The sequence below is a fragment of the Cavia porcellus genome, unplaced genomic scaffold, assembly GCF_034190915.1.
Source record: "Cavia porcellus strain 051 isolate PalLab524CR breed Dunkin Hartley unplaced genomic scaffold, mCavPor4.1 scaffold_13, whole genome shotgun sequence".
In the NCBI taxonomy this organism is placed as follows: Eukaryota; Metazoa; Chordata; class Mammalia; order Rodentia; family Caviidae; genus Cavia; species Cavia porcellus.
The window spans coordinates 29,410,093-29,435,668 of NW_026947496.1; the positions used below are offsets into that span (position 1 = coordinate 29,410,093).

General features: G+C 40.7%; 1 protein-coding gene and 7 non-coding genes across 8 annotated transcripts; 2 read left to right on the plus strand and 6 right to left on the minus strand.

The window, feature by feature from the left end:
• Positions 1–4,787: 4,787 nt before the first annotated feature.
• On the minus strand, positions 4,788–6,022 carry LOC100736110 (histone H4). Its single transcript, XM_005003293.4, has one exon. The coding sequence runs from the start codon at positions 5,972–5,974 to the stop codon at positions 5,663–5,665; it is 312 nt and encodes a 103-aa protein (XP_005003350.1). The 5' UTR covers positions 5,975–6,022; the 3' UTR covers positions 4,788–5,662.
• A 693-nt stretch (positions 6,023–6,715) lies between these two features.
• Trnam-cau (transfer RNA methionine (anticodon CAU)) lies at positions 6,716–6,787 on the plus strand. The gene has a single exon. It is a non-coding gene; the product is annotated as a tRNA-Met (tRNA).
• Positions 6,788–11,102: 4,315 nt separating this feature from the next.
• Positions 11,103–11,175, plus strand: Trnar-ucg (transfer RNA arginine (anticodon UCG)). The gene has a single exon. It is a non-coding gene; the product is annotated as a tRNA-Arg (tRNA).
• A 4,219-nt stretch (positions 11,176–15,394) lies between these two features.
• On the minus strand, positions 15,395–15,476 carry Trnas-gcu (transfer RNA serine (anticodon GCU)). The gene has a single exon. It is a non-coding gene; the product is annotated as a tRNA-Ser (tRNA).
• A 4,280-nt stretch (positions 15,477–19,756) lies between these two features.
• Positions 19,757–19,828, minus strand: Trnaq-uug (transfer RNA glutamine (anticodon UUG)). The gene has a single exon. It is a non-coding gene; the product is annotated as a tRNA-Gln (tRNA).
• A 1,226-nt stretch (positions 19,829–21,054) lies between these two features.
• Trnas-uga (transfer RNA serine (anticodon UGA)) lies at positions 21,055–21,136 on the minus strand. The gene has a single exon. It is a non-coding gene; the product is annotated as a tRNA-Ser (tRNA).
• Positions 21,137–21,553: 417 nt separating this feature from the next.
• On the minus strand, positions 21,554–21,625 carry Trnam-cau (transfer RNA methionine (anticodon CAU)). Its single transcript has one exon. It is a non-coding gene; the product is annotated as a tRNA-Met (tRNA).
• A 394-nt stretch (positions 21,626–22,019) lies between these two features.
• On the minus strand, positions 22,020–22,090 carry Trnag-gcc (transfer RNA glycine (anticodon GCC)). The gene has a single exon. It is a non-coding gene; the product is annotated as a tRNA-Gly (tRNA).
• Positions 22,091–25,576: the final 3,486 nt, after the last annotated feature.

Genomic DNA, 25,576 nt, shown 5'->3' on the forward strand with positions numbered 1-25,576 from the left:
ACTTAAAAAGTTGATACAATTCAGCCCATAAAAGTACAGTAATTTCACTTCTAAATTACATCAACAACCCTATGATGGTCTCAGCAGGACCAAGATTGGCCTCATTATTCTCCCTGCCAACTCCACTTAATTCATTCAGATTTAAAATCTTGTCCTTATGTGAGTATATTTATATGAGTATACCTTTACTTTCCTGAATAAATTTAAACATATACAAAATTCTATTGATTTTAACTTCTGATTTTTCAGAATATTGTTTCAGAATATTTCTGTTGACTTTTGCTAAAAAAAAATTAGAAATAGAAATGTTTAAGAGTATAACGTTGGCTAAGAATATATTTCATCCTTAATAAAATTCTATGCAGTTACCAAAAATAGTACTGTAGAAAAATAAGCATAATATGCTTATAGGGCACCAACTAACCTATTTATGTTATTTGCATTCATACTCTGGATTTAGTCATAAGGGAAAAACTGATCAATGCCACATATTAACTATTTCTATAACATTTCCTCTGAAAAGAACTTTGTTTCCTACTTGGCTATCTTCAGAATTCCCGGTGACATTTAACATACAGAAAGTTCTGTTTCAGCACTTTCTTCTCCAGATTTCCTTGTCCTACATTAAATGCAAAACAAAAAATTCTTAAACAATAAGTATGTATTAGATGAATAGAATAATAATTTGAAGATACAATTCTGTATTCAGGAAAACTTTTAATTTTTTTTTCCAGAGATCAAGACCTTGCGCTTGCCAGTCAGGTGCTTATACCACTGAGCTAAATACCTGGCTTCAGGAAATTTTTTTTTAAAGAAAAAATATAGCCTAAAAGAAAAAAAAAAAAAAAAAACAGACTGAGGCATTTGTGAATCACCTAATGCTGTAACTCTATGTTCTTATTTATAATCATATTCTACTGACCTTGAAGAGGATCAAGCAAGAAAGCTGAAAAAAACAAAGCAATGTGGTTATAAAGCACAGAAAAGCAAAACAATGTTAAAACAAGATAGAAATACAAAATGCTAAATTGTGGTTATCTCTGGCAAGGAGCAGCAGAGGGAAACTGCAACAAAGTACTTACTGTTAATCTGTGTTTTAGCCAGATGGACATTGGGTTCAAAAGTATGATCATACTATGCTGTATAACTTAGCTATGTTTAGGTAGAATTATAATTTTAAGGCCAAGAAACAATAGCATACAAATATATTAATGGACAAATCATCATCTTCCACAAAAAGACATAACCTCCATGAACAATTAAACGTTGCTTGTACGGAAATTTTGTGACAAGAAATATCACCCTGTTTAAGTACAGCACTTTGCAAAACTGCTTACACTATACTTGTTTTGGAAAATCCCTTACAAGAAATATGTTCCTTTTCCACCACAAAAAGGAAATAGTCACGTTACACACTCTTCTGACATCCTTTGTCACATTCCATTCCTGCTGTGCCTCTTTGTGGAGTGTGTGTTGACTTTCCAATACACTTTCCAAAGAAAGAAAAAATAAAGTGGAGAGTGAGGGGAAGTGGGGCTTCACAGTGTGTGATCAGCCAGCTTCACTAGCAGGGTACTGTTTGAATACAAACCTGAAGTGAGGGCTCAGTACCTGCAGAGGTCTGGAAGAGAATGCCTAAGACAGAGGGAACAGTCAGAGCACAGATCCTTGGAGACCTAAGTTCCTCTGAGGTTGAGGGGTTGGTGAATCTCGGGTAGGAAGGAGAGCAAAAGTACTGGGATTTGATGCCCAAGACTACAAAAGACCTAAAAATGAAGCCTTTGGGACCATAGAAAGTAGTTTGGTGGACAGAACAGTTCACTAATAAAACTAAACAAGGGTGTGGTAATACGAAATTTTCAGAATTTTTCAGAATTCAGTTATTAGGACTTGGATAGATTGCATGTCCAGTGTGAAAGAAAAGATAAAAATAGCTCCAATGGAAAGAGTAGATTTGCAATTCACCAATTCAAGGGGATAAGAGGAGCTCTTTTTGCAAGGTAATTTCCCAAATTTTGTTTGAACCCTACTGAAGTTATAAGTGCATGTTAATTGGACAGTCTCAAGGACTTCCCAGCAAGTACCACAGTCTGAGACTGGAACTCAAGGGGAAAACAATCTGTGGAGTGGTCATGTAATCTCCATAGTTTCAACAAGTAAACCTATCTCCACAGCAACAAGGAGATAGCAAGCAGTTCAACAGAATCATATTTTCATTCTCAGGAATCATCTATGAAAAGCTTTTGGTCAAACTAAGAGATGAGAAAAGGCAGCATTTAGGTAGAGAACTCTTCAGCAGAGTACTACCATAGGCGTCAGGAGGCCTGAAGACACTCTGGAACTGCTTTCAAAACATGGGAGAGTTAGTACATTTCAAAATGGATGTGAATATGTACTATTACGACTGCCCTTCCATAGGGACTGGCTCACAGCTCTCATTTTAAGACATTATTTGGGTGAGATTTCCAGAGTTATTGCATAGTCTTTATTGCTGACAGCATTTTTATACATAGGATAAAAATGTATTCTGTGCTGAGAATTATAAAAGAAAGGGAGAAAACTAGGTAAAATTTTATGAAACCAAAGTTCTGAATCCATACATCATGAATACCAAGTAAGCATTCCTTATTTTTCTGACCTAGGGCTCCATCCTGGTACTGCTTCTCTTCACTATCAAGCTTCTTTCCCAAAAGATTTCTTCAGACCTTATGGCTTTTCTATTCTCATGGCAGTTATATCCTGACAACTTCCAATTATGTTTCCAGCCCACTCCTTTTCCCTAATTTCCTGACTCATATATCCAACTCTGTTTCACATCACTCTTAAATATTTGACAGACATTGCAAACTCTCCCTGAACATTCAAAACTAGGCACATAATTCTCTTCAAAAATGTATTCCTCAGCCAGGCATGATGGTACACACCTGTAATCCCAGCACTCAGAAGATTGAGGCAGGACCACCTTAAGCTACAAAGTGAGCTTAAGGTCAGCCGGAACTGTATAGCGAGACCTTGTCTCAAAAGACAAAAAAAGACAAAAAAAAAAAAAAAAAAACCTGTTCCTCATATTCTTCTTGATTTTAGCCATGCAGTTTCTCCACCCCAATTTTCTTTCTTTCTTTTTTTTTTTTTTTTTTTTTTTTTGATACTGAGGATGAAACTCATGACCTCACATTTGCCAGGCAGGCGCATATGTCACTGAGCTAAATCTCCAGCCTCTCTACTCCAATTTTTATAGTTAAAATCATAGAAATCATACTGAAGAGAAAGATTTGTGTATTGTTTGGACAACTGAATATAGATGCCTTGTACTCTGGGTGAATGATTTGGGATGACAATGTGCAATGTGTGTATCATTGTTGCCCCATGATCGACGTGTTTTGAAATTTCATTTTATTTTCACTCTTTGAAATAAAATGAATTTTTAAAAAATGGATTTGAAATAAAATGGACTTGAAAAAATAAAAAAATCATAGGAATCATCTACAAATTTTCTTTCTCTGATCCTAGTTATCACTAGCTCAGACAAAAAGTCTTAAGCCTTTCTTTAAAAATATATACAGGGTCTTACCCCCTTTTACAACCTCTGCCACTACAATATTGATCCAACTCACTTCATCTCAAATATTTTTATGGCTTCTATGTGGTCACTTACCCTGGTCCCATCACATTTTTCATCAAGCATCCAGATAAAGACCATTTTTAAATATAAATCATGTCCTTTGATTATTTGCTTAATTTTTGTTTTTTATATGTATATGCATACATACATATATCAGATCCTTTGTTTGCTTCTTGATAGGATGAAGAGATAAATAGATAGATACACAGACACATCTCAGATCCTGACAGTCCTCTGCTGAAATCTACCATGGCTCACATCAGTCAAAAGTGAGGCCAAAGTAGTTGCATTAACCTACAAAGCTGTACAAAAAAATACTTCCATTTCCAAGACCAAATCTCCTTTGCCTCTGCACCTGGCCACTTGCATACTTAAGTCTTCTATTTAGAACATTCCACTTTCCCCAACCCTCACTTTATCAACAGACCTCTCTATGATCACTTCCTCTAAAACAGTACCTTCTGGCTTACAATTAGAGCATTACGAAAGCAATGAAGAAAGGTATTAATGAGGAAAGAGATGTAAACTTGAGGTAAACATAGCATAGGCAGCATTTTTTTTTCAAAAAGTATACATACAAGCATAGGTACATTTCACCGCAAAATGTTAAGTATGCAATACCTAAGCTCTCATGCTTCACATTGCTAACTACAAAGCATATGACCTATAACAAAATTTGCCTTTTTCTGCTTCAGTAATGATAGCACTGTTCCCTATAACATATTATGTGTACCTTACATTGCGCTCCCAAAACCAAGTTATATAAACTCCACGAATGAATATTGAAATATTACGATCTCTGTCATTCATTACTGCAATTTCCACAGCATATGCCAGGCCATGTATGCCTGGCATAAGATACAGCAGGAAAAGGTTTCTCTTTTGCTCTTAAAATTACATTCACATGAGGTTTTGTTCGTTTTGTCTTTTCTCAAATCAGTGCCTCTGCTCCAATAATACGTGATTCTTTTCATAGAGAGCCAGGTGTGGTGGTACACAATTATAATCCTAGTACTCAGGAGACCAAGACAGTATTGAAACTTCAAGGCTAGCCTGGGTTATCACAGTAAATTCTAGGCCAGCCTTGAACTACACAGCAAAATTGTTTCAACACACATGTACACAAAGGTGCACACAAACATGCACACACAGGAAAAAGAAAATATGAAATTTAAAATAACTTTATTAGTACTTCTAATATCAATGTATCACTCTACAGATTACTTGTTGGCCACAGGGAAAAGGTTGATTTTACAATGGAACCATCACTAAGCCAGAAATAGAGCATCATACTAAATTCGGATAAGCCAAATACCATGCACCACGACATGGTGCCACAGGATGTAAACATCAAGTATAAACCATTTCTGATAAGCATATCGGGCTGTTTGACTAAACAAGGAAAACAAAGCAGGTTTTCTTCTATAGCACATTAATGTCAAGAAAGGGAAGGAGAGGAGTGGATCTCTAAGCCAAACCAGTGACATTCGCTGTATAAAATGGACGGTTCACAAAGTACAATACTTGAGTCAACTGCATTGCTCATACGAGTACTTTTTAAAACCTGTTAACACCACCTCATTAAAACCTTTCATTGCTTTTACAATGCTCCAACTTTTTAACAGAAGTTACCTGATCCTCGGTACCGGGGAAGCCTCGGCAACACTCCCCACGGTCTCCCCAAAGTCAGTCTAAACACAGGACAGAGCCACAGACCCGGAAAAGTCGGCGGGAAAACGCAGCTTTGTTCTCCCGCCACCCCGCCTCCTCCAGACGCCATCTTGATTGCAGCAACGCGGAGCAGATTCGTGCGGTCAGCAAGAAGAGGTTCGGCTCGTTGGAGGGCAACACGCAGGAGACCCAGAACTCAAGTTCAAACCGGAGGGAAACCTCGAGCTCAGGCAAATGTATAGTCAAGCCTGCTAAACCGTAAGATTTATGCAACACAAATAGGGATCAAAAATGTTAGCTCTTTTAAAGGAAAAGGTGGGCGGCCCTGAAAAGGGCCTTTGGTTGATGTTGTTAGGAAACTGACGAGACTTAGCCGCCGAAGCCGTAGAGCGTGCGTCCCTGGCGCTTGAGCGCGTAGACCACGTCCATGGCGGTGACCGTCTTGCGCTTAGCGTGCTCCGTGTAAGTGACCGCGTCACGGATTACGTTCTCCAGGAAGACCTTGAGCACGCCGCGAGTCTCCTCATAAATAAGGCCAGAAATGCGCTTGACACCACCACGGCGGGCCAGGCGGCGGATGGCGGGCTTAGTGATCCCCTGGATGTTGTCGCGCAGGACCTTGCGATGGCGCTTAGCACCACCTTTGCCAAGACCCTTTCCTCCCTTACCGCGGCCAGACATTTTAGAGCCACTAGAAGGACGCTTGAAGAAAGTGGTCCTGTGAAGCAACAATACTGCTTATATGCACCGATTGCGGACCTGATTGAAGACTGCAGCCCGCGCACACACCTTGGCCCCGCCCCCGAAGCTCGTTTGGTGACGTCACCAATAACCCGGATTCGGGTCCCTGAGCGCAGTTTTGGCGGAAGTCTTGCCTAAGAGTCCTCTGCCGGAAGAAGAGCTTTCCCGCGTCAGATTAACCTTTCTTAATTGTCACTTGCTGTTTCTGTTTCTGTCTCTATAAGCCGACTGCAGTAGAGCTGCTTGCCGCACAAGAGTGCGCTCCTGTTCCTCTCACTGCTGTTAGGGACGGAACCACCCCAGGGTGAAGTTTGAAAAAATTCCGCTCTCCCCTTTGCCCCAGTCTTTCTTGCAGAAGACAAATCTATAGGTGGTTCCTGACTCCGCAGTATTCTGGTTAGCTGGGCAGAGATCCTGGTCTCACTCCCGGAGTCTTTTCTTCCCCTTAATTAAAATCTGCAAAGTCCATTTAAGTATCTAAGCCTCCCTTAACCTCTGCGTCCAGCAATTTCCAAGTGCTGATGTTTGATTCTAAGCTTTCTTTCCTGTGATGCCGACAGCGATTTTCCAAACACGCAGCCTGTGGTCTCCAAATAATAAAAAGGTGATTTCTCGCTGGTTGGGGAGTCACATGACACATGTATCACTTACAAAGAGAATTAAGAACCCTTTTAGGGAAGTAGCAGAGTGGCGCAGCGGAAGCGTGCTGGGCCCATAACCCAGAGGTCGATGGATCGAAACCATCCTCTGCTAGGCGCTTTTTTTTTTTTTTCTTTCTGAAACAGGGTCTCACTGTGCAATTCAGGCTGGCCTTAAGTTCACTTTGTAGCCCAGCCTTATGTCGAACAATGATCCTTCTGCCTCTGCCTTCCCTAGCCTCTTACTTAACTGCAGTCTTCTCTCTTTCTTTAAGAAAACTGCATCCAAATACGTGGGAGAAAAAATTGTGCAATTGAAACGGCTTCTCAGGAATACCTGTAAAACTATTGACAGTCTACATCTTTGGCGAATTCCTATGTACCATTAATTTGTCATCTTAATTAATCTTATGTTTATGAGTTCTAGTTGTCAAAATGGCTATGCTACCTTTGTCAGCCGGTTAGCACAATTCTGTTTGCCTTGTGAAGCCGGAAAAAGACTAAAATCAGGTGAGTGACGAAGATGAGGACGAGTAGAAGAATTCAGAAATCGAGTTTTATTTCCTTCTCCAGATAATTCAGAAACCCTTACTGGCCAAGTGGTTAAGGTGATTATAAATCTAATGGGCAGTTCCCTGTGCATATTCTATACAACTACAACTGTTTTAATCTTGGGAGAAAAATGAGCAGTTTGAGACAGGTGCGGTAAATAAAAGTCTCTAATCTCCACAGTCCTATAAAATCTCTTAAAGAACTATTCTCTACCCTTTTGTTAATGTCAATGTTCTCTGCCCCACCAAAGAACTTCTATTTTGGTACTTAGAAACCAGATTTTGTGCCAGAAAGCTAAGAAAAAATTAAGTGGCCTACAGCCCATGTGATTTTAAACAAATACATATTTTCAGCATAATACTATTTCTTTAAAAAAAAAAAAAAAGTGTCGTCTTAGTGGAAATAAAGGAAACTGGTGGTTGTAAACATGACCACCACTGATTTGGGGAAGCGCTTGTATTATTTAACATATACTTGCAAGTTCAAAATTCATTACAGCCACGGATACAATGCAGTAAATGCAGGAAACAGATATACATAGGTGAAAGCTGGAAAAGTCTTCCTTTCCAGTCTTCAGCGACAACACACATATGCTAACTGTTGAGCGATGAACTACAGTCAGCTGTGAATAGGGAATCAGAGTTGATGAAGGGAACTGGCCACCACATGATCAGCCATGGGGGTGGAACCTTAGCCAGGAACCAAGAGCACATCATGAATCACCGTGTTTACTTTAAATATGCTGACAATCTGGTTTATAGTGACTTGGTGCATCAGAATATAAAATAACATTACTCAGTAAATGTGAACAATCCAGCACTTTACTTTTCAAGGTGTGGTCAAGGGTCCTCACCATGGTAGTTGTCTACAGAGTTAAGTGAAAAGTGAATGGAAGAGTTTTGCTGTATTAACAGTGCCCAGGCAATTGTCTCCTTCAGGAATGGCAGCAAGTTTTGAGCCAAAATTTGCATAGGTACTTGCTAGACAGCCAAAAAGAGCATTGTAGGCAAAAGAAACACAAAGAGGCATGACAGTTAAGAGTTTATAAGGAACTGTAAATAATTCGGTGAGATGGAGTGTGAAGGTAAGAGAGGCTGTGTGAGGGAGAGGAATTGGAAGCAAAATGTGGCTGTCTTGGGCTCGATTCTAGTCACACACTTACTGAAGCAGGGGCCTCGTCTCCAACACCAGGTAGATGAGATTGAAATCGGTGTACTGGCCACAAATACTAAAAGCCAGGAAGAACAGAACACTGTGTGCCATGCAGACAATTGAAGGGCTACATTGAAAAGCAGAAAAATCTCCTAGAGCCTTGGAGAGGCAGCCATTGAAGTGATGAGAGGCTGGGGCTTCAGAGCTGGCAGAGAAATGACCCATTATATTGATAATTGAGGGAACACAGCCTGTCTGGCTCATAAGGAAACAGGCCTAATTGAGAGTCTTCCCTGTTACGAGGGGACAGATCTGGCAAGTCTGGAAACTTGAGAAAGGGTCTCTCACCTGTGAGAGGCAAAGCTGTCAAGAAAGGACTAGAAATTTTAGATCTTATAGTACACTCTGGAGTTATGGCAGAACAGTTAGAGAAAGGGCAGATCACTAAGGGAATCAATAAGTAATACAAACATTTTGATTTTGTTTTTCCAAACAATTGTAAGCGAATAATATGAATAGGTTCTAGTGACAAAAAAAAAAAAAAAAAAAAAAAAAACCATGAAATTCTTATGTGTATTTGTCCTTTGGTCTTTGATTAATTTACCTTTCAAAAACTAATTTTCCTTCTATGTCGGGGTCGCTCCCGGCCGGCAGGAAAGACACACGACAAAGTCTGGCGGTGTGCAACCTTGCCTTTATTTATCTCCGCGTGGGCCCCTCGAGGCCTCCACTCTGCCACCAGCCCTTTCTCGCCGGTGGACTTTTTCTATCTCTCTCTGTGCTTTCTCTGTGCTTCCTGTCTCGTGGCGGGAGAGGCATTCACTTTTATAGGGTGACAGTGGCCAATCAGTTCAAAGCGCGCGATGCGGGCTGATTGGCTAACATCAGTTGTTGCTAGGCAGACTATCTTACAGAGCGGGTTGTTTAAGTCGCCAGCGCAATCAGGGGGCAGGAAGCAGGCGCCAACTTGACTCACTCCATGGGAGGGGCAATCTAGCTCAGGCTCCGCTCCCACCCACAGGCCCTACGTCCGCCAAGTAAGGCGACCGGTGTCGGCGGCTCCCAACACTTCTAATTGAGAAAAGAAAAGTTTGGGTGATGCTCATCAAGGTCTGACCATCCGTATTGGTCATCATCACTGAAATATTATACACAATTTAAACAAGTCTTAACCCCATACACAGACTTCACCTTCCATACTCCTGCCTTCAACTCCATCCATGTCACTGGAAACTTAGTCATTACAGGACAAAAGAATCGTGGAGTAGTGTATAACTTCTGTTGCTCTCACATGCCAAATCCAATCATTAAGATTTTCAAAAAATATCCATAAACCAACTACTGCTCACCTCTTCCACAATTACGCGTGATAGTTTAGGCAAAAATGACAATATGTGTCATATGGATGTTGCAAATAGTTTTGCAACCAATCTCTATATCCAGGAAGACAGAAAAGCATAAGTCTGTATTCAATTTTTTTTTTTGCAGAATAGAACTCTTTTCATTAAACTTACCTTTAAAATGATTATAGAATTCAACACTACATATATGAAGAATTCAGCACAGTTTTATTGGACCACTACTCTTTGCCAGGAGGTATTCCGTGCACAAGGGAAAAAAGGCTATGTAAGATCCACTCCTTGACTCCAGAATTTTTTTTACTAATCTAGAAAAGCCAAGTCCTACCAAAAAAAAACAAGACATTGTTTCTAGGGCCTGCAGTATGGGAAAAATAAGAAAACAGCTTATGTGTAGACTGCTGACATCTTCAGACAAAGTACAGAGTCACAAAGATTTACCGAGAGTCTTAAAAGAAAACAGCCTAAAGTACATAGAGGCATACTGTCCAAAAAAAGTCACCCAAAACATAATTTTAGATCATATCTTGTTATGGAATTAAGCACTCCTCAGAACATTGTAAATCTTGTAAATATTTTTTTCTTTATAGGATTATTTTATCTTATAGCCTCTTGTTTTTATATTGTTTCAATAACTCGTTCATAAAAATTCTTAACAGTACAAGAAAACTTTGTTCTGTTTTGTGTTTCTTCTTTTGTGCATATAAGGAAGCTCAGACTATAGTAGTGGCCTGGATGTCTCTTATACCCCCTTTTCTTTTTGAAACAGAGACTTACTGAACAGTGCTTGGATGCCACATTGTGAAAAACAGGGAACTTGCCTGGAGATTAGGAGAAGGTGACACTAGTCGTGCCTGGGGTCTGCAGACACCCAAGCACCGCGATCCTAACGTTGGTAGGGAGAAACTGCCTTTCAGCTGCGGTTTCCTTGGCAACCGCGCGACCAAAGCTGGCGCCCTGAAGTCTCGGACAGTGCACGTGGAGAGTCTGCATTAGGAAGGAACTGTGAAAAGCTTCCTAAAAAAATATCTTTTGAGGTAGCTAACATGTAATATTTTGGCATCTTTTAGGGTACTTACAGTGCAGTATTTTTGCTGCGGAAAGTCGTAGAGCAAACAACTTTTCTCTCCGTGAAGCAGCCAGAGACCCTGAGGCCGAAATAATTGTCATTCTGACCTCTCATAAATCCCGCATCCAGCATCCCAAATAATCCACGTCATCCACAATTTGCATTTTCCGATTATAAAATGGGAGTGTCACTGCCTTTTTGTTACTACTAAATGAATTTTTTAAAATTGCCACCTGGATAGAAAGTTCACTGGCCCCTAGAGTACTTTCTCTAAGTTACAGCAGAGGCCTAGCGTCGCAGACCACGTGGCCTAACGGATAAGGCGTCTGACTTCGGATCAGAAGATTGAGGGTTCGAATCCCTTCGTGGTTAACTTTTTCTAGTAATTTGTTTTTCAATCTTTCTTTTTTTCCTTTATGTAACTCCTCCTACAAAGATCACCTTGTCTCATTAAAAGGAAAATATTGCTCGTTCTCTGGATTTTTCAAACTTTTTTCTTTCTTCTTTAAAGGGAAGGAAGATACCAGTCTCAAAAGGTCTCGGGAGAATTGGTGCTGGGATGAAGAGAGAAAATCAAAACTGAAATTAGGCTTCTGATATAGCAGAAGTCCCAGATTCTCTCCAAATTTGTTTGAGCATCTGGGCTTCAGATAGTTCTTTGCCTCTTGAAAAAAGAAATTGGTTCTGTAACCGCACCCTCCAGACCTACTGAGCTCTGTCTTGATGATCGTCCCAGTGGAGGACCTGTACCTTTTCCCCCAGACTTAGCAGGTTGGCACAATCTCCAGATCTCTAGCCCGAGCCTATATGCGGTAGTCGGTTACTGCTGGAGCCCAGGTCACTGGTTCTCATTCTTCCCTTCCTTTTCCATCTGAATGTTTTTGCTTTGGTTTCATTCACATCAAAAAGATGAGAGCAGCTCCTATTATTCAACTGTAAATTGCAGAGCAGAAATATTAAGGCTCTTAAAAGGGTTCAATTGTGTATGCTGTGTGTGCACAAACAGAAAGTCAGGAAAATCTCCATGCAACATACATAACAACACATGTCCTGTACCTCAGTATGTGAATGCAACAGGGACTGGGGATGAAGAAGAAATCCCAGCTGCTACTGTCATGATGAGGCAGGTTGACTCCAGATGGGTAAATGGGTAATTGATTGCATCACATGGAGGTCAGGAGTGTTCTTATCAGTCGCGGTGAGCCTGTGGCACGTGTGCCACACTGAGCACACCAGCCTAGTCGCTCTAGCATCGCCACGGTATCACCCAGCAGCTAAGAATTGGATTATAGCTCAAACTTTTACCTTTCAACAAAATGCCATTTATACTTTATTGAGTGGTGGTGCGTGCTTGTAATCCCAACACTCCGGAGGCTGAGGCAGAAGGATTGTTTCTAGTTGGAGGCCACCCTAGTTAACAAAGTGAGTTCAAGGGCAGCCTGGACTGCCTAGCAAGACCCTGTCTCAAAAAGAAAAAAATAGAAAACTGTGTCACTGAAAGCTCTGTTATTATTTTTGTTTGATATCTGAAGATATCGATGTATGAGTTGTTTTCTCTAAGCCAAAAATTTCAGTATGCAGGTTTAATTGTAGTGTTGGCACTTTGTGATAAGTAAGTGAATTCTAGGTTGCAGTTTGGCCCCTTATCTCCAAAATTTCAGCATCACTATTCCAGATCAAAAACATGAATATTAAGAACAAGATCACAATTATCTTTTCTTCAGCCTCCTTTTTAGATCTCCTTTTCTGGTTCCTGTTTCCCCCAGTTAGAATACAAAGTGTATAAGTTCTAATGTCACACAGCCACACCTGCTTTCCTGCCTTTGAAGCCCACCATTGGTTTACACTAAGATCTTTTTATTTACCAGGGAAAAGATATAACCTCGGAAGACAACCTTTCAAAGTCAATAAAATGATAGTTGAGAAATACTTGCTCAACTTTTATTGGTTCCTGGGAACAGGCAAATCTTCCTTTTCCCTTTCTGACCAGTCCAGTATTTAATCTTCTGAGTCACCAGACTGTGGCATGGCCCGATACCCTCCCCAGTCTGTAGTGGAAATGGAAATTCCTACCCAAAGAGATAAAACTGTGCCTGACACAAAAAAAGTTCCCTCTTTTTCTTTCTTGTTGTCTTTGATGGACCTGTAAAGGAAACCAAAAGGAGAGAACCTTTCCAGACCATAAAGTACTAAAAGGAGAAAACTGGAAAGCACAGGGCCACCTGTGGACATCTTAAGTTTTACAAAAAGGCTGATGGGTACTAATGGAAAAATCAAACACAGGACAAGGAAACAGCAGTCTGGGGTTATGTGAGTGAAGATATTTAAGCAAAGCTGAAGATTTGGCCCAAGTAAATACGTGCTAAGAATGCCAGGAACTGGAAATGAGAACAACAGCAAAGGGCCAGAGGTCAGACTGTGGCTGTATATTCAGAGAAGGACCAGAAACTAGAGTTACTTGGTGAACTAGCCAAGAGTGATGAGCAGGAGTTGAAGAGGCCACCAAGATGCAGATTACTGGGTCTTCAAGTTCATGATAATGTAGGATTTTACACCCAGGGAAAGACAGGGGTGGAAGGTATGGAACAGGTAAGAGACAGCATCTGACTTTTCTTTTAGCAGCATCGTACTGGCTGCCGGTTGCAGGACCAATCGTAACAGTGCGGTGGGAAGGAGGCCTGGACTTCAGTGGCCACAGAGAAAGTGGGGGAGAAACCATCTGCTTCTGGATATATTGTAAATAAATAGCAAGAGGCTTACCATTTTTTTTCTATTGTGTATTTATCTTTAGTAGTAAGGGAAAAGAAGCTCCTTGGTTTTAAAGGAACCAAGTGTCAGGGACAAGATTGTCCCACTTAATAACACTACAAAAACCACAAATATAAGCAGGCATGGTGGTGCACAGTTAAAATGCCAGCACTGGAGAAGTCAAACCAAGAGGATTATAGCACGTTTAAGGCCTGCCTGGGCTACATAGTAAGTTCAAGTCCAGTTTGAGCTACAAAATGAGACACTGTCTCAAAAAGCTATAAAATAATTTTGAAACACAGAAAATATCATTTTGTATGTATTACAAGGAGTAAAGAATAACCCAGTACATTCCAGCTGGATAAAGTTTCATTCCACCAACACACACACACACACACACACACACACACACACACACACACTATGCCTTGAAGTATTTGTTGTACAAATATCCGATAAATGTTTAAAATACTCCAAGCTAAAAAGACAAGGACTTTAAAAATGAGCGTACTCCTTTTACCTTCTTCTTAAGAAAGGGAAAGTGGGGAAGGCAGAGGAAGCGGGTAGATAAAACTGCTCAGATGCCCATCGTGTCAAATAGCTCTGACTCTTCCTTGAGGAAAAAGCAAAATATACAAACCACATCATCCAATTCCTGAAGGCCTCATGTTGGCTTGCGATTCAATCTGAATTCCCTCCTACCCTAAACCTTCATTTCCAAGATTAAATGAATCAAAGTTTACAAAGCATGTTTAGGCCACTTATACTACAAGTAAAATTCAAAAGCAGATACTGCCTCAAAAACCATGCTTCTTATCTTTCAGTCTTCATGAGCTATGGGAGAACCACATGCCTAACCAAAATGTATTTCAGAAACATTTTTCTAAAGCCTCAATCCCAGGCACAAGGTTAGAAACTGCTGAAAAGACTCCATTGCCTTAAACACTTGTAAAACAGCCTTGGTTCCCACTAAGGACAGATTGATCAAGTGAAGGTGTTTTTACCAAGTAGTTTGTGTTCTCCACTGTTTTTCTCATCTTACCTGTATCCTATATAGGGGAAGACTTTTTCAGAGAGATCCTCTTTATGATTCTGCAAATGTTGTCACTGTACTCTGTATAGAAAACTCCTTTCTACAGTGTACTATAAAGTGAAAACGGGTGACAGTGAAATTCTGTGGGATTGTGTGATAAAATTAAGATGCAAGTAGCAGCAAATGATCAAAGGAAAAGTAAATAGACACTGGACAGCTTGAAAAAGATTTTCCATTAAAATTAATTCAACTGAGCCGGTCGTGATGTCTCACGCCTGTAATCCCAGCACTCGGGAGGCTGAGGCAGGAGGATCGTTTCGAGTTCGAGACCAGCCTGGACTAAAAAGAGAGCTCAAGGCCAGCCTGAAATGCATAGCGAGACCCCGTTTCAAAAAAAGACAAAAAAAAATTAATTCAACTGAAATATAAGGGCATTTCCGTTTGCAGATTGGCGATGGCGGGTAGAAGAGCCACAAACTGAAAGAAGCGTAACACTAGGTGTGGGCAGGGAGCTTTAAAGCCTGGGAACCGTACACCCCCCACCCCCGGCAAGGGACAGCACCGATCGCTGGGCCTCGTTTCTAAGATTCCAACTTCGCTTGCTCAGCCTTGCGGGGTTTACCGGAAGAGCCTCGGCTGCGAGGGGAGCCTAAGGGATTGCCGCCAATGAGCAAGTGCCAGTCTGCTGAATTTCAAGCAGCTGCTCAATCTCTGGACCTCTAAACTCTATAAAATGAGGCCCGAACACACGTACAACCATCGACAGGGAAAGAGTCTAAAACCTCACTCCCACAACAGTGGAAGACTAACCGACGAGGGTGGGATTCGAACCCACGCGTGCAGAGCACAATGGATTAGCAGTCCATCGCCTTAACCACTCGGCCACCTCGTCGCTACTGGAATATCTTCCAGATAGTTTTATGGCTCTTAATCGAATAGTTGTTTGCGTTTTCTTTTGTGGATTTTTTTCTGCCTTCCTTTTTGAGGAAATAGAACTTCATTTCACAACTTCTATTGTTTTATCGCATGATTTTATTGATGAAAACAATCTCTTCATTCTCTTTTAATGGCCCTCTTACTTTGATAAGGAAAACAAAGGAGTTTGGGAGAAAGGGCAGATCTGAGTACAACAAAGTACTGTGCTTTTCCCTCGGGGGAAAAAGACCAGAGAAATCAACCGAGGGGTTTATGGGGTTTATGACTGCCTTTGTTTTTAAATTCATTTTACATATTGTCGTTTCTACGTCGCCATGAATAGTAGGAGCATCTCTGAAGCCTCCTGGAAAGCACCGAGGCAAGGTTCTCAAAAGGATGCCAGTCAGGCGACACTGGTGCCACTTAGAGACACACGCCTGGCCTCTGTGAAGCCCATGGGGTTATTGTGAAGAACTGAGGGAAATTCAGGTTGGTTTCCAACGTCAGACCACAGATTTGGATTTTATCATGCAGAACTATGGGCCTTGCGGGGGGTCGGGAGTGTTTTATTTTGTACAGGTAAGTGTGACAAAAATGATAATTTGGTATTAGCCTTTAGTATTCCTGTTATCTATTTCTGTGACCAGCAAAAGACCACCCAAGGATCCTTTGCTGCCAGGTCAATTGAGTCTGTTACTTCTGTGACTGCAGAGAACACCCCATGAGAAAGAGATCTCAGTAAAAAGTTACTTTAAAGGTTACTGTAGCGTTTGTGTTCCTGTGGGGTAGCTCAGAGAAGGTGTATCAAAGCAGCAGTGTCTAGATTGGATGCTATCAGGAAAAAAAGGCAAAATCCAATTACTGGGTATCTGGGTAAATTGTACCAAAGAGAAGATTAGAATAGAACAAAGTTATAGTCATAAAAGCATTGGTCTCTCCTGTGTTAAATAGGGATGTGTGCTATTTTGGTGTTTGCGCAGTAACATTTCTCTATCATCTGTGCTTAGTCAGGGTTATAAAATGTTGTTTAATTGTTTCTATCTCATTTCATCATAATCAGAAAGGTCAGTCTGATATTGAAGTTCTGAGATTATGTTCCACAGGAAAACCCCAATGGTCTGGGAGCAAGGGTCAGGCTGGCTCTGACCAGTCCCTGGCCTCGTGAGTAGGGTCACAAAGGACCCCTTTTTCTTTCTCATTTGTAATCAGTATCATTATTTTTTAAATTACTTGTGTGTATGTTACAATGTGATGTAATATAAAACAAATAAAATAGCGAGGATGAAAGACAAACAAAGATAAAATGTGGAATATATTCACAGTTCAAAACAGATACCTCAGGCTAGAGTCAGGCAAGGTGGTGGACACCTGGACCGCCAGCACCCTGGGAGGCTGAACACCTGACCGCCAGCACCCTGGGAGGCTGAAACAAGTTTGTAAATTCAAGCCCAGTGGGGCGATTTACTCACTTAGCAGGACACTGACTCAAAAAGGGGGGGGGGGGTGTACCTCAGTGCAAAGGCCCTCGGTTTGATCCCTGGTACTGCAAAAAGAATAAAATAAAGAAAATTTTAAAATTAAGCTAAAACAGGCGAAATACATAGTTACATCCTTAAAACCTTAAATAGAAACTATAAACTGTTTCTGGAAAGAAAAAACACATTATTTGGTCTTAGGATTTATAAAACATAATAAACAAACTCAGGCCTAGGGTCCATTGGTTCTTCATTCATTCAATCTTTGATATTTATTGAGCATCCCACATGCGCCAGTCAGTGTTCTAACAGCAGGAGTATACACCTCACACAATGTTTCCTGCTCTGATGATAGTTAAGTAAAAACCAAAAGATACAGTATGTCAGAGGTGGTAGATGTGTTGGGATAGTAGCAACTTGAACAGAACGGTCAGGAAAAGTTTAGCCGACTGGTTCTCACACTGCACTGCATGCTTGAGTCCACAGGGAACTTTTGAGAAATATTTATGTCAGCCATTATTCCTAGAGATTCTGTTCCACGTGCTCAGAAATGATATGAGAATAACAGCAGTTAAGAACTTAAATGCTGGCTTAATTATAACAGAAAATATAAAGGAAAACTTAAAAAAATAAATAAAAGCTGAGGCAGAGATCATGTTCCCAACTAGAAAGTACAGGGGACCAGCTTTCGGTACAGCAAAAGAATGTACCTGTGAAATACTAGGCAAGGTTCATTATGGCCTCCGCTCTTTGTGTTATTTAAACCCCAGTGAAGTAGGCACATTTCTTGTACAACCCCTTCCCTTGAGTGTAGGCTGAACTTTGGGCCTTGCTCCTAACTGGAAGGCTACTGAAAGTGTGATTGGATGATCAGCATGTATCTATCTAACAATAGAACAGAATATTCCTTCTCAGTCCACGTACTTTGATTGAACAAGCTGTCACACAAGTGAGAACCACACAGGGAGAAAGTGAGAGTGGACCTCAGTTCACAGCCAGCAAGTGATGGAGACTCATGGTCCAGGGACTGCTACGAAGTTATGCCGGGGATCAAACACATAAACTTGGAAATGGATCCTGCCCAGTTGAGGCCAGCGACAGCTACAATCCAGCCAACACCTTGACCTCAGACTGTTAAGCATCCTGAAGTAGAGAACACAGTGACATTGTTGTTCGAGTTCTTTCTATCATGCTGTGACCAGCATAAGCAAAGGCAGGCTGAACATTAGCTCTCAGAAAAGGCCGATATCCATGATGGAAGCTAAATATGTCAGAAGGAGTATGGAGGATTTTTTCTGGAACACTTTAGAGGTCAGAGCAGTTCCTGGAGCTCTTGCTTTATTGTCATTGAGCACACTGAAGTAGACATTTTGAACTGTTGCAAGTTAACAGAAAGAATTTGGGGTTCCATGGGTTACAGTCCAAAAATCATAAACCAAACTTTTAAAGAAAGACTTGTATACTATTGCATCGGCTCAGTAGAACTGGAAATTATTTCAGGAATAGACTCAATCTAAGGAGGAGCATTAACAGAAATTGGTGTATGGGGACAATGGAACTTCTCAGATGGTTAGGCTTCTGCCCCTGACTCATAATTAACTTACAGGGGTGAGCATTTGAGAAACTGAGGCATAGGATCTCAATGATTTCCATGGTAGCCTGGGATACAAAGTTCAAGGCCGGCCTGGACTACCTAGAGAGGCCCTGTCGCATAAAAATAACCAAACAAAGGAACAAAAAATAACTTACAGGTATCCCATTAACTTCAAGTACCACCAAAGCAAACACTGGCATCAAGAGGCGAGAGTGTGGGTGGGTGGTAGTGCAGGTGACAGGGAAAGAACATTCCAGAGCCAGAGGAGTGCAGCTGGGGGAAGCAGCTGGAGTGGACTCCAGGTGGCAGAAGTGCAAGGGGGAGCACGTGCAGGTGCATGCCAGGTCACCAGAACTGAGACAAAGGCCACAGAGATCTGAAATTCAGGCCCAAACCGCAAAATCATAAATCCCTTGAAAGTAGATCATTACTGAAAGACTGATATGCACTTTTAAAACAGTAATTAGTATTTCTGCTAATGTAGGAATTATGTTATTTTAAAATGTTGAGATGGTGCCTCTAATGAGTACAAATCCTGGATCCTCTAAGATTTATACAACTCTGCTTGCTATATGGCCCAATAGTTCTAGGATGGTGTTAGTACCTAGAGGTCAGTAGAAAACTTTAAGCTTCAGTAAAGGAAGAAAGCAGAAGCTATAAAACCTAAACCACCACCCATACAGAGATTCTAACCTACCAGGAATTCTGGGCAAAAAAAAAATCCAAATCACATATCTAGTGAGAGGGGAACCAGGGTTGCAATTTCAGAGATACATGAAGAGATTTTTCCGCAGGCCAGAGACTCCGCGTTGGTTTGGAGGAAGTAATTGGCACTACTGGCAGCCTAGCAGATGCACCCAGAGTGTATTGTGGGAAAATCACAGGGGAAAAGCCCCAAATGTTTCCGAGGGCTTGAAGAGGCTGAGATTCAAATTGTTGAATTCAGCCTAGCACGCCAAACATAATATATGGGAACGTTATGTACAAGAGGCTGGCTATTAAAATTCTTATGTATATTTTTGCATCTGAAAAGGCATACTGGGACAGTGTTTGATCCAGGAGCTTAAGCACCCTGACCACATGGTTACTTTCCATAAGGCGGAATTGAGAGTTATTGAAGCTTCTCTGGAGGAGCCAGCATTGGCGATTTGTTGGGAGGATATATGTTACAGTATCAAAATTTATACAAGGTCCCACCGAGATTTGAACTCGGATCGCTGGATTCAAAGTCCAGAGTGCTAACCATTACACCATGGGGCCAGCAGTGACAAACTTTCCTGGCACCTTATAGACACCGAATGTGCTAGAAGCCAGGCTAGTGCAATTGGAATGATTCTATTCTGGGATCTAAAGTATATTTATGTTCTGGGATTTCAAGAAAACCACGAAATTGTTCCAACCCTGCCCAAGGGGAATCTTATAATGGATGGATGTCCCTTGCAAAATCAAAACTGCATTTGCTGAATCTTTAACCTGGTCCTTATATAAAAGTAAATGCCTTAGGACACTTACAGGTATGCAAGATGCAAGAAGAAAGCTAAAAAATGAGATGCCAGAAATTTACTGGCAGTTCCGATAATAAGATGAAAATTTTTTACTGTATATTTAAATCTTTCCTTACTTGCATTTCCTAATGGATCGGTTGTTCATATAATATTAATAAGCTAAATCTTATTATATTTATTTTGTTCTTTTTGCATTATAGCAACAATATCTATAATGTGTTAGGAAAAGAAATGCAAAATTTTATGAGACAAAAAATTTTTAAAATAAGATGAAACCAAAATCTAAAAACAACTGCTAAAACTCTTATCTAGTATTTGCTCTGTGCAATTCTGGTCTCTGGAAGTGGGAAGATAGCCCGATTTAGCACGGAAAAAAGACTGGAAGTATTTGTTTGCTTTGATTAATGCTGAGACACAGATCAAATATCATCACAAGTAGAATAGTGATACACTGGATGTATCCAAATTCTTAGAAGAATGTCCAGGAACAGCAGTTGAAGACAGAAGAGGTTTCAGATCTCAGACAGAAACTAGGTTTTAGAAGTAAGACAAGAGCCATCTGTTGGATAGGAAAACGGCAATTCCAAAGGAATTTTTAAAAAAACTTTTTTCAGAACATGCAGTATATAATCTTCTTGGGGAATAAGTACATGTACATAATATGCATTGGTTCTTTTTTTTTTAAACCCTCTTCTCCCTTGCCTCTTGACCTCTTCCCTCCTCCTCTAAATACCTTTGCTCCATTTTCATTCTTGTTGACATTATTAAAATATTGAGGATTTTAAAGTTACAATCTGAACTGTTTCCAACACATTGACAGAGTCTCACAAACTCCTAATGATGCTAGATACAGATGGGTGCCTGAGAGAAATAGGATCACCTGCTTCCAATTTATATGGAGAAAAGTAATATAAGAGTGTCAGAGTGAACAGTCGGAAGAGTTTGCTGGTTTTTAATGTATTTGCAAAGAAAACACTCTTACGTAGTCGGCAGGATTCGAACCTGCGCGGGGAGACCCCAATGGATTTCAAGTCCATCGCCTTAACCACTCGGCCACGACTACAGCCCTTGTTCTAAGCCTTGGATATATTCCCATGAGGAGTAATACTTTCACAATTAAAAAATCCACCTTCAAACCTGATTTCTGCAAGAATGCCACAAAGTCTCTGGAGTGCCTGTCAGTGCTATTTATAAAAAATAGATCTGTGAAAACTGAGACCTTGGCTGGAAGAGGTACAGCGGACTGCAGCACCGGCTGATGCAAGGGAAGAAATCAACCCTTACCTGCAGTCGCTTCCAAGTCAGGCATACTGAGTAGTAGGGTCGTCTGACGCAGCCAGACTTACCATAACTGAAGGCTAGAAGTGGCCATTTCTAACAAATCACCTTGCTGATTCCTACACTGTCAGGTCTAGCCCTCAAAACTTTAACTTTACCTAAAGTCTTTTGTTTCTAAAATCGAGGTTCCCACTAAAACTTGTAGCAGAGGATGGTTTCGATCCATCGACCTCTGGGTTATGGGCCCAGCACGCTTCCGCTGCGCCACTCTGCTTACGTAAGAGGAGGGTTGTCCAGCTGCATATACAAGAATGAAACTTTTGGCATGACCCCAATGCTGAATGACTTACTGTATTTTAATGATTACCACGGAGAATGGAGAGGGCAATGTACACGACTTCGCTCCACCACCACACACCAGAGGTTTAGCATTCTTCCCCGAAAAGCCAGTCTGCTGAGGTTGGGCTTCAGTGGAACTGGATGGGAATTACTTCGGATTGTTGGAAAACAACGTGCGCACTGATGGTCATAATTTATAAAAGTAAACTATACAAACCCCTTGACTCTTGGTCATCCGAGGCTAGCGAAACAATAATTACTGTAAAACTTTTTTTGTGGTTTCCTGTGGAAAACATGTCACTTTTGGGTAGAGAAACAAAACAAGTGTGTGCATTGGCCGGGAATCGAACCCGGGCCTCCCGCGTGGCAGGCGAGAATTCTACCACTGAACCACCAATGCTAGCTGCTGTGAGCCGGTTCCTGTCTGACCTTATAGAGCTACATTTGTATCCTAACTACTTGTTATTAATGTTTGATTATTTCTCTGGGATTTTTCCAAAATTCAGTCAGACAAACAACTGTCTAGGAAAATCTGTGAACCAAAAAGAAGCTGAAAGTCTACCTACATATAACCTTTGGAGGCTTTTTAAAGGTGAAAATTATGTAACAAACAAAAGTCGATCTTCACCCTTTCCTTAATATAAATCCCTAATGAAAATGAATTCTGGAATTCTCTCACTTAGGAAGCAAGTTGATTCGATTAATGTAACTGGAACTCAAGGCAATCCTTCTGCCTCAGCCTCCTAAATCCTGGGATTACAGACACGGGCCATCACGCCTGGCTGAATTTTTTTTTTTTTTTTTTTTTTTTTTTTAGGTCGTTTCACTTTGTTGGAAATCAAATTTGACAAGAAAGGTGTTGTGCTGGTGCAAGCTGGAATGCGAGAGAAAGGCCTCTAAAAGTGCGAATTTTCAGGAACCCCCTACAAACCTGCACCCCATTCCTCGCCCGCCTAGGAAGACCTGTCGGGTTTCCGGAGTCACCGTGGCACTTGGGAACCAAAAACCAAAGTCTCTTGGAAATGCACAGAAGAGGGGGACCCTTGCTTGTAGGTTGCCAGTTGGTTTGGCAGAAAAGTGAATGCGTAGAAAACCATTAACCAACAAGAAGTATTTTATCGCAGTATAATTAGTTTTGGGTTTGAATTTCAGGAAAGTAATGGACTTGGATAGCTTGGATACGAAAGCCTATGCAAGCCAGGAGGCTTCCTGCGTCCCCAGTTCCTCCTGGTCTCTACCTTTTCATAGCTTTAAAATTTAGAGGCATCTTGGCAGCTGTAATTCAGTGCTTTGGAGGAAAAGAAAGTCAGGAAGTGGCCCAGCAACTCAAGAGGCTACTACTGTCTTTCCAAAATGAAGAATGTGGGCCATACACTAGGTTTCTGTAAATCCCAGCAACAGAATTGTATAATATGACAAATATCCCAAAACTTGGTCAATTATATAATGTATTAGTTCTTATCTATTCATTTGTCAACACAGCTTAGAAAAGTTGAGCTACATGCCTGAAGGCACTGACCATGAAGTAAATTAAAATAAACAGCAGATAAATGAGGTTAGATACTGGTAGTTATTTCATGGGACTTCTTTGCAGAACTGGAAATTTAACCCAGGGTCTTCAGCACTGAGCTACAAACCCAGCTCTTTTTCGTTTTTTATCTTGAGACAAGTTCTCCCAATGTCTTTAAATTACCTAGGCTTAGCTGGCCATCAGGCCAGGACCATATGATACACTAGGAATATTTTACCTTATTTCTACTTGCAACAGAAATCGTCAACATAATGCACATAGTAAGTACTTATGTGAAAAACTAATAACCCCAGCACTTGGGATGCTGAAGCAGGAGGATCAGTTGGAGAATAGCCTAAGCTAACACAGTGAATTTGAAGCTAGCTTGAACTACACAGTGAGACCCTATTTAAAACAAGCAAATTAATTAAATAATTAAAAATAAATACAAAAATATATTCTGTGATTAAGTGTGATATAACCTTTATAATGTGTGCTCTCCTTCCTCAGACTTACAGGTCGTTTGCCAAATGCTTGTTACCCAAACATCACCAAAGCTCCCAGAAAAAACAAAGCCAAGTATACTTGCAAGGGAAAACACAAACTCAAGGGTCTTCCCAAAGTTGAATTTTTACTAAGATTTTTGAAATCCAGATTTTGGTTAGTCTTACAAAATTAAGCATTTAGTTAGGATTAGGCGGGGATCATGATTAAAATATTGATAGACAGGGGAGGAATTTGAGTACTGAAATGTAATATTGCACTTTGCTATATAATAAATTGCTCTAAAATTTTGTGTCTTAAAAAGTGCATTTACAGTGCAAAAAAAAAAAACAAGTGCATTTACTCTGGCAGGTTTTCTATGGGTCAGGCATTAAGGAGAACCTCACCTGGGCCAGGGTTTCTTATTAGGTTGCATCGAGATGTTGGTGGAGCCGTGGTTAACGGAAGTCTCCGATGTGGCTGAAGTCATCCTGCCAGCCTGCTCCCTTGGCTGAGGGTGAAGACATAGCTCTTTCCCACATGTGCCTCCTTCAGTTTAGTGTCCTGATGTCACAGATGGCCTGACCAGATAAAGGGACCCAAGGGAGGACAAGGAAGAGGTTGAAGCTTTGTAGGACTTAGTAGAACCCTGCCACTTCTGTAGTTTTCTCTATACTGAAAATAAACCATTGAGTCCACACACTCTCAAGGGGAGAATTAGGCCCATCCTCTGAAGGAAGTCTGCTTGACAGACATGGCTAAACCATACAGAGTCAGAATACTGCATGGAAACTGTCTATTGAGGAGTTTATGGGTCTTTCAAGAAATCTCTAGAATAAACAAAAAATCCTAATTCACTGATTCTGAGTTCTGAGCAAGAGTTTGCGAATGGTAACACTATGCTAAAGAAAACACAGAACGTCAGGCATGGTGGTGCATGCCTATAATCCTAGCACTCAGGAGTCTGTATAGGGGAATTATTGTGAGTTCAAGAACAGCCTGTACTACAACAGTAGCTCAAGCCTGGCCTGAACTGCATAAGGAGACCCTGTCTCAAAAAGACCAAAAAACAAACAAACCAAAAACAATGGAATACAAAAGTCACAAGAATATATGAATATTATTACCTCATATTTATTGGTAGGTGGTACTGGAGATCAAACTCACCGCCCTGAGCCTGCCCAGCAAACACTTACACCACTGAGCTAAACCCTCAGCCCAAGTCACATGCATATAAATAATCAACTGGAATGTTTTCACCTCTCACATTCAATATGGATTCCTTAAAATATATAGATATGGTTTCCACAGGTAATCTTTAAAAGTATTGTTTTTAAAAATTGAACTTTAGAGAGAAACAGTAGCTAAATAATATTTTAGTTGCCTGACATCAAAACTTAAACACTCAATGCCTTAACATGCCTTTTATTAAAAATTAAAGTCCATAGCTGGGGGTTTAGTTCAGTGGCTTAAGTGCCTTTCTGGCAAGCACAAGGTTGTGAGTTTGATCTCTGGTACAGAAAAAAAAAAAAAAAAATCCCAGTATTTTGAACTTTTTAAAGAAGGTTTTTCAGATTAGTATTGTATGGAAATGATATGGTGACTTCTGCATTGAAACAAAGGCACTTATTTGTCACATGCTGGAGTTTGTAAATATAGTAATAATATGTCACTGTGGAGCATGCTAATTACAAATCCTATTAGTGATGGAAGGTTATTTTATGTCAGTGGCCCACCAAGCCTCATGCAATCTTGGACTTGGCCAATTCTAGTGTTTGTGATTGGTTTGTTGTCTAGTGCTTGGATTGCTGGTATGAGTGATACCTGCTCAAGGGTGGAGCCCCGCATATTGTGTAACAGGCAGGAAGAGGGTGTGGCTTGTTTTTCTTCTGC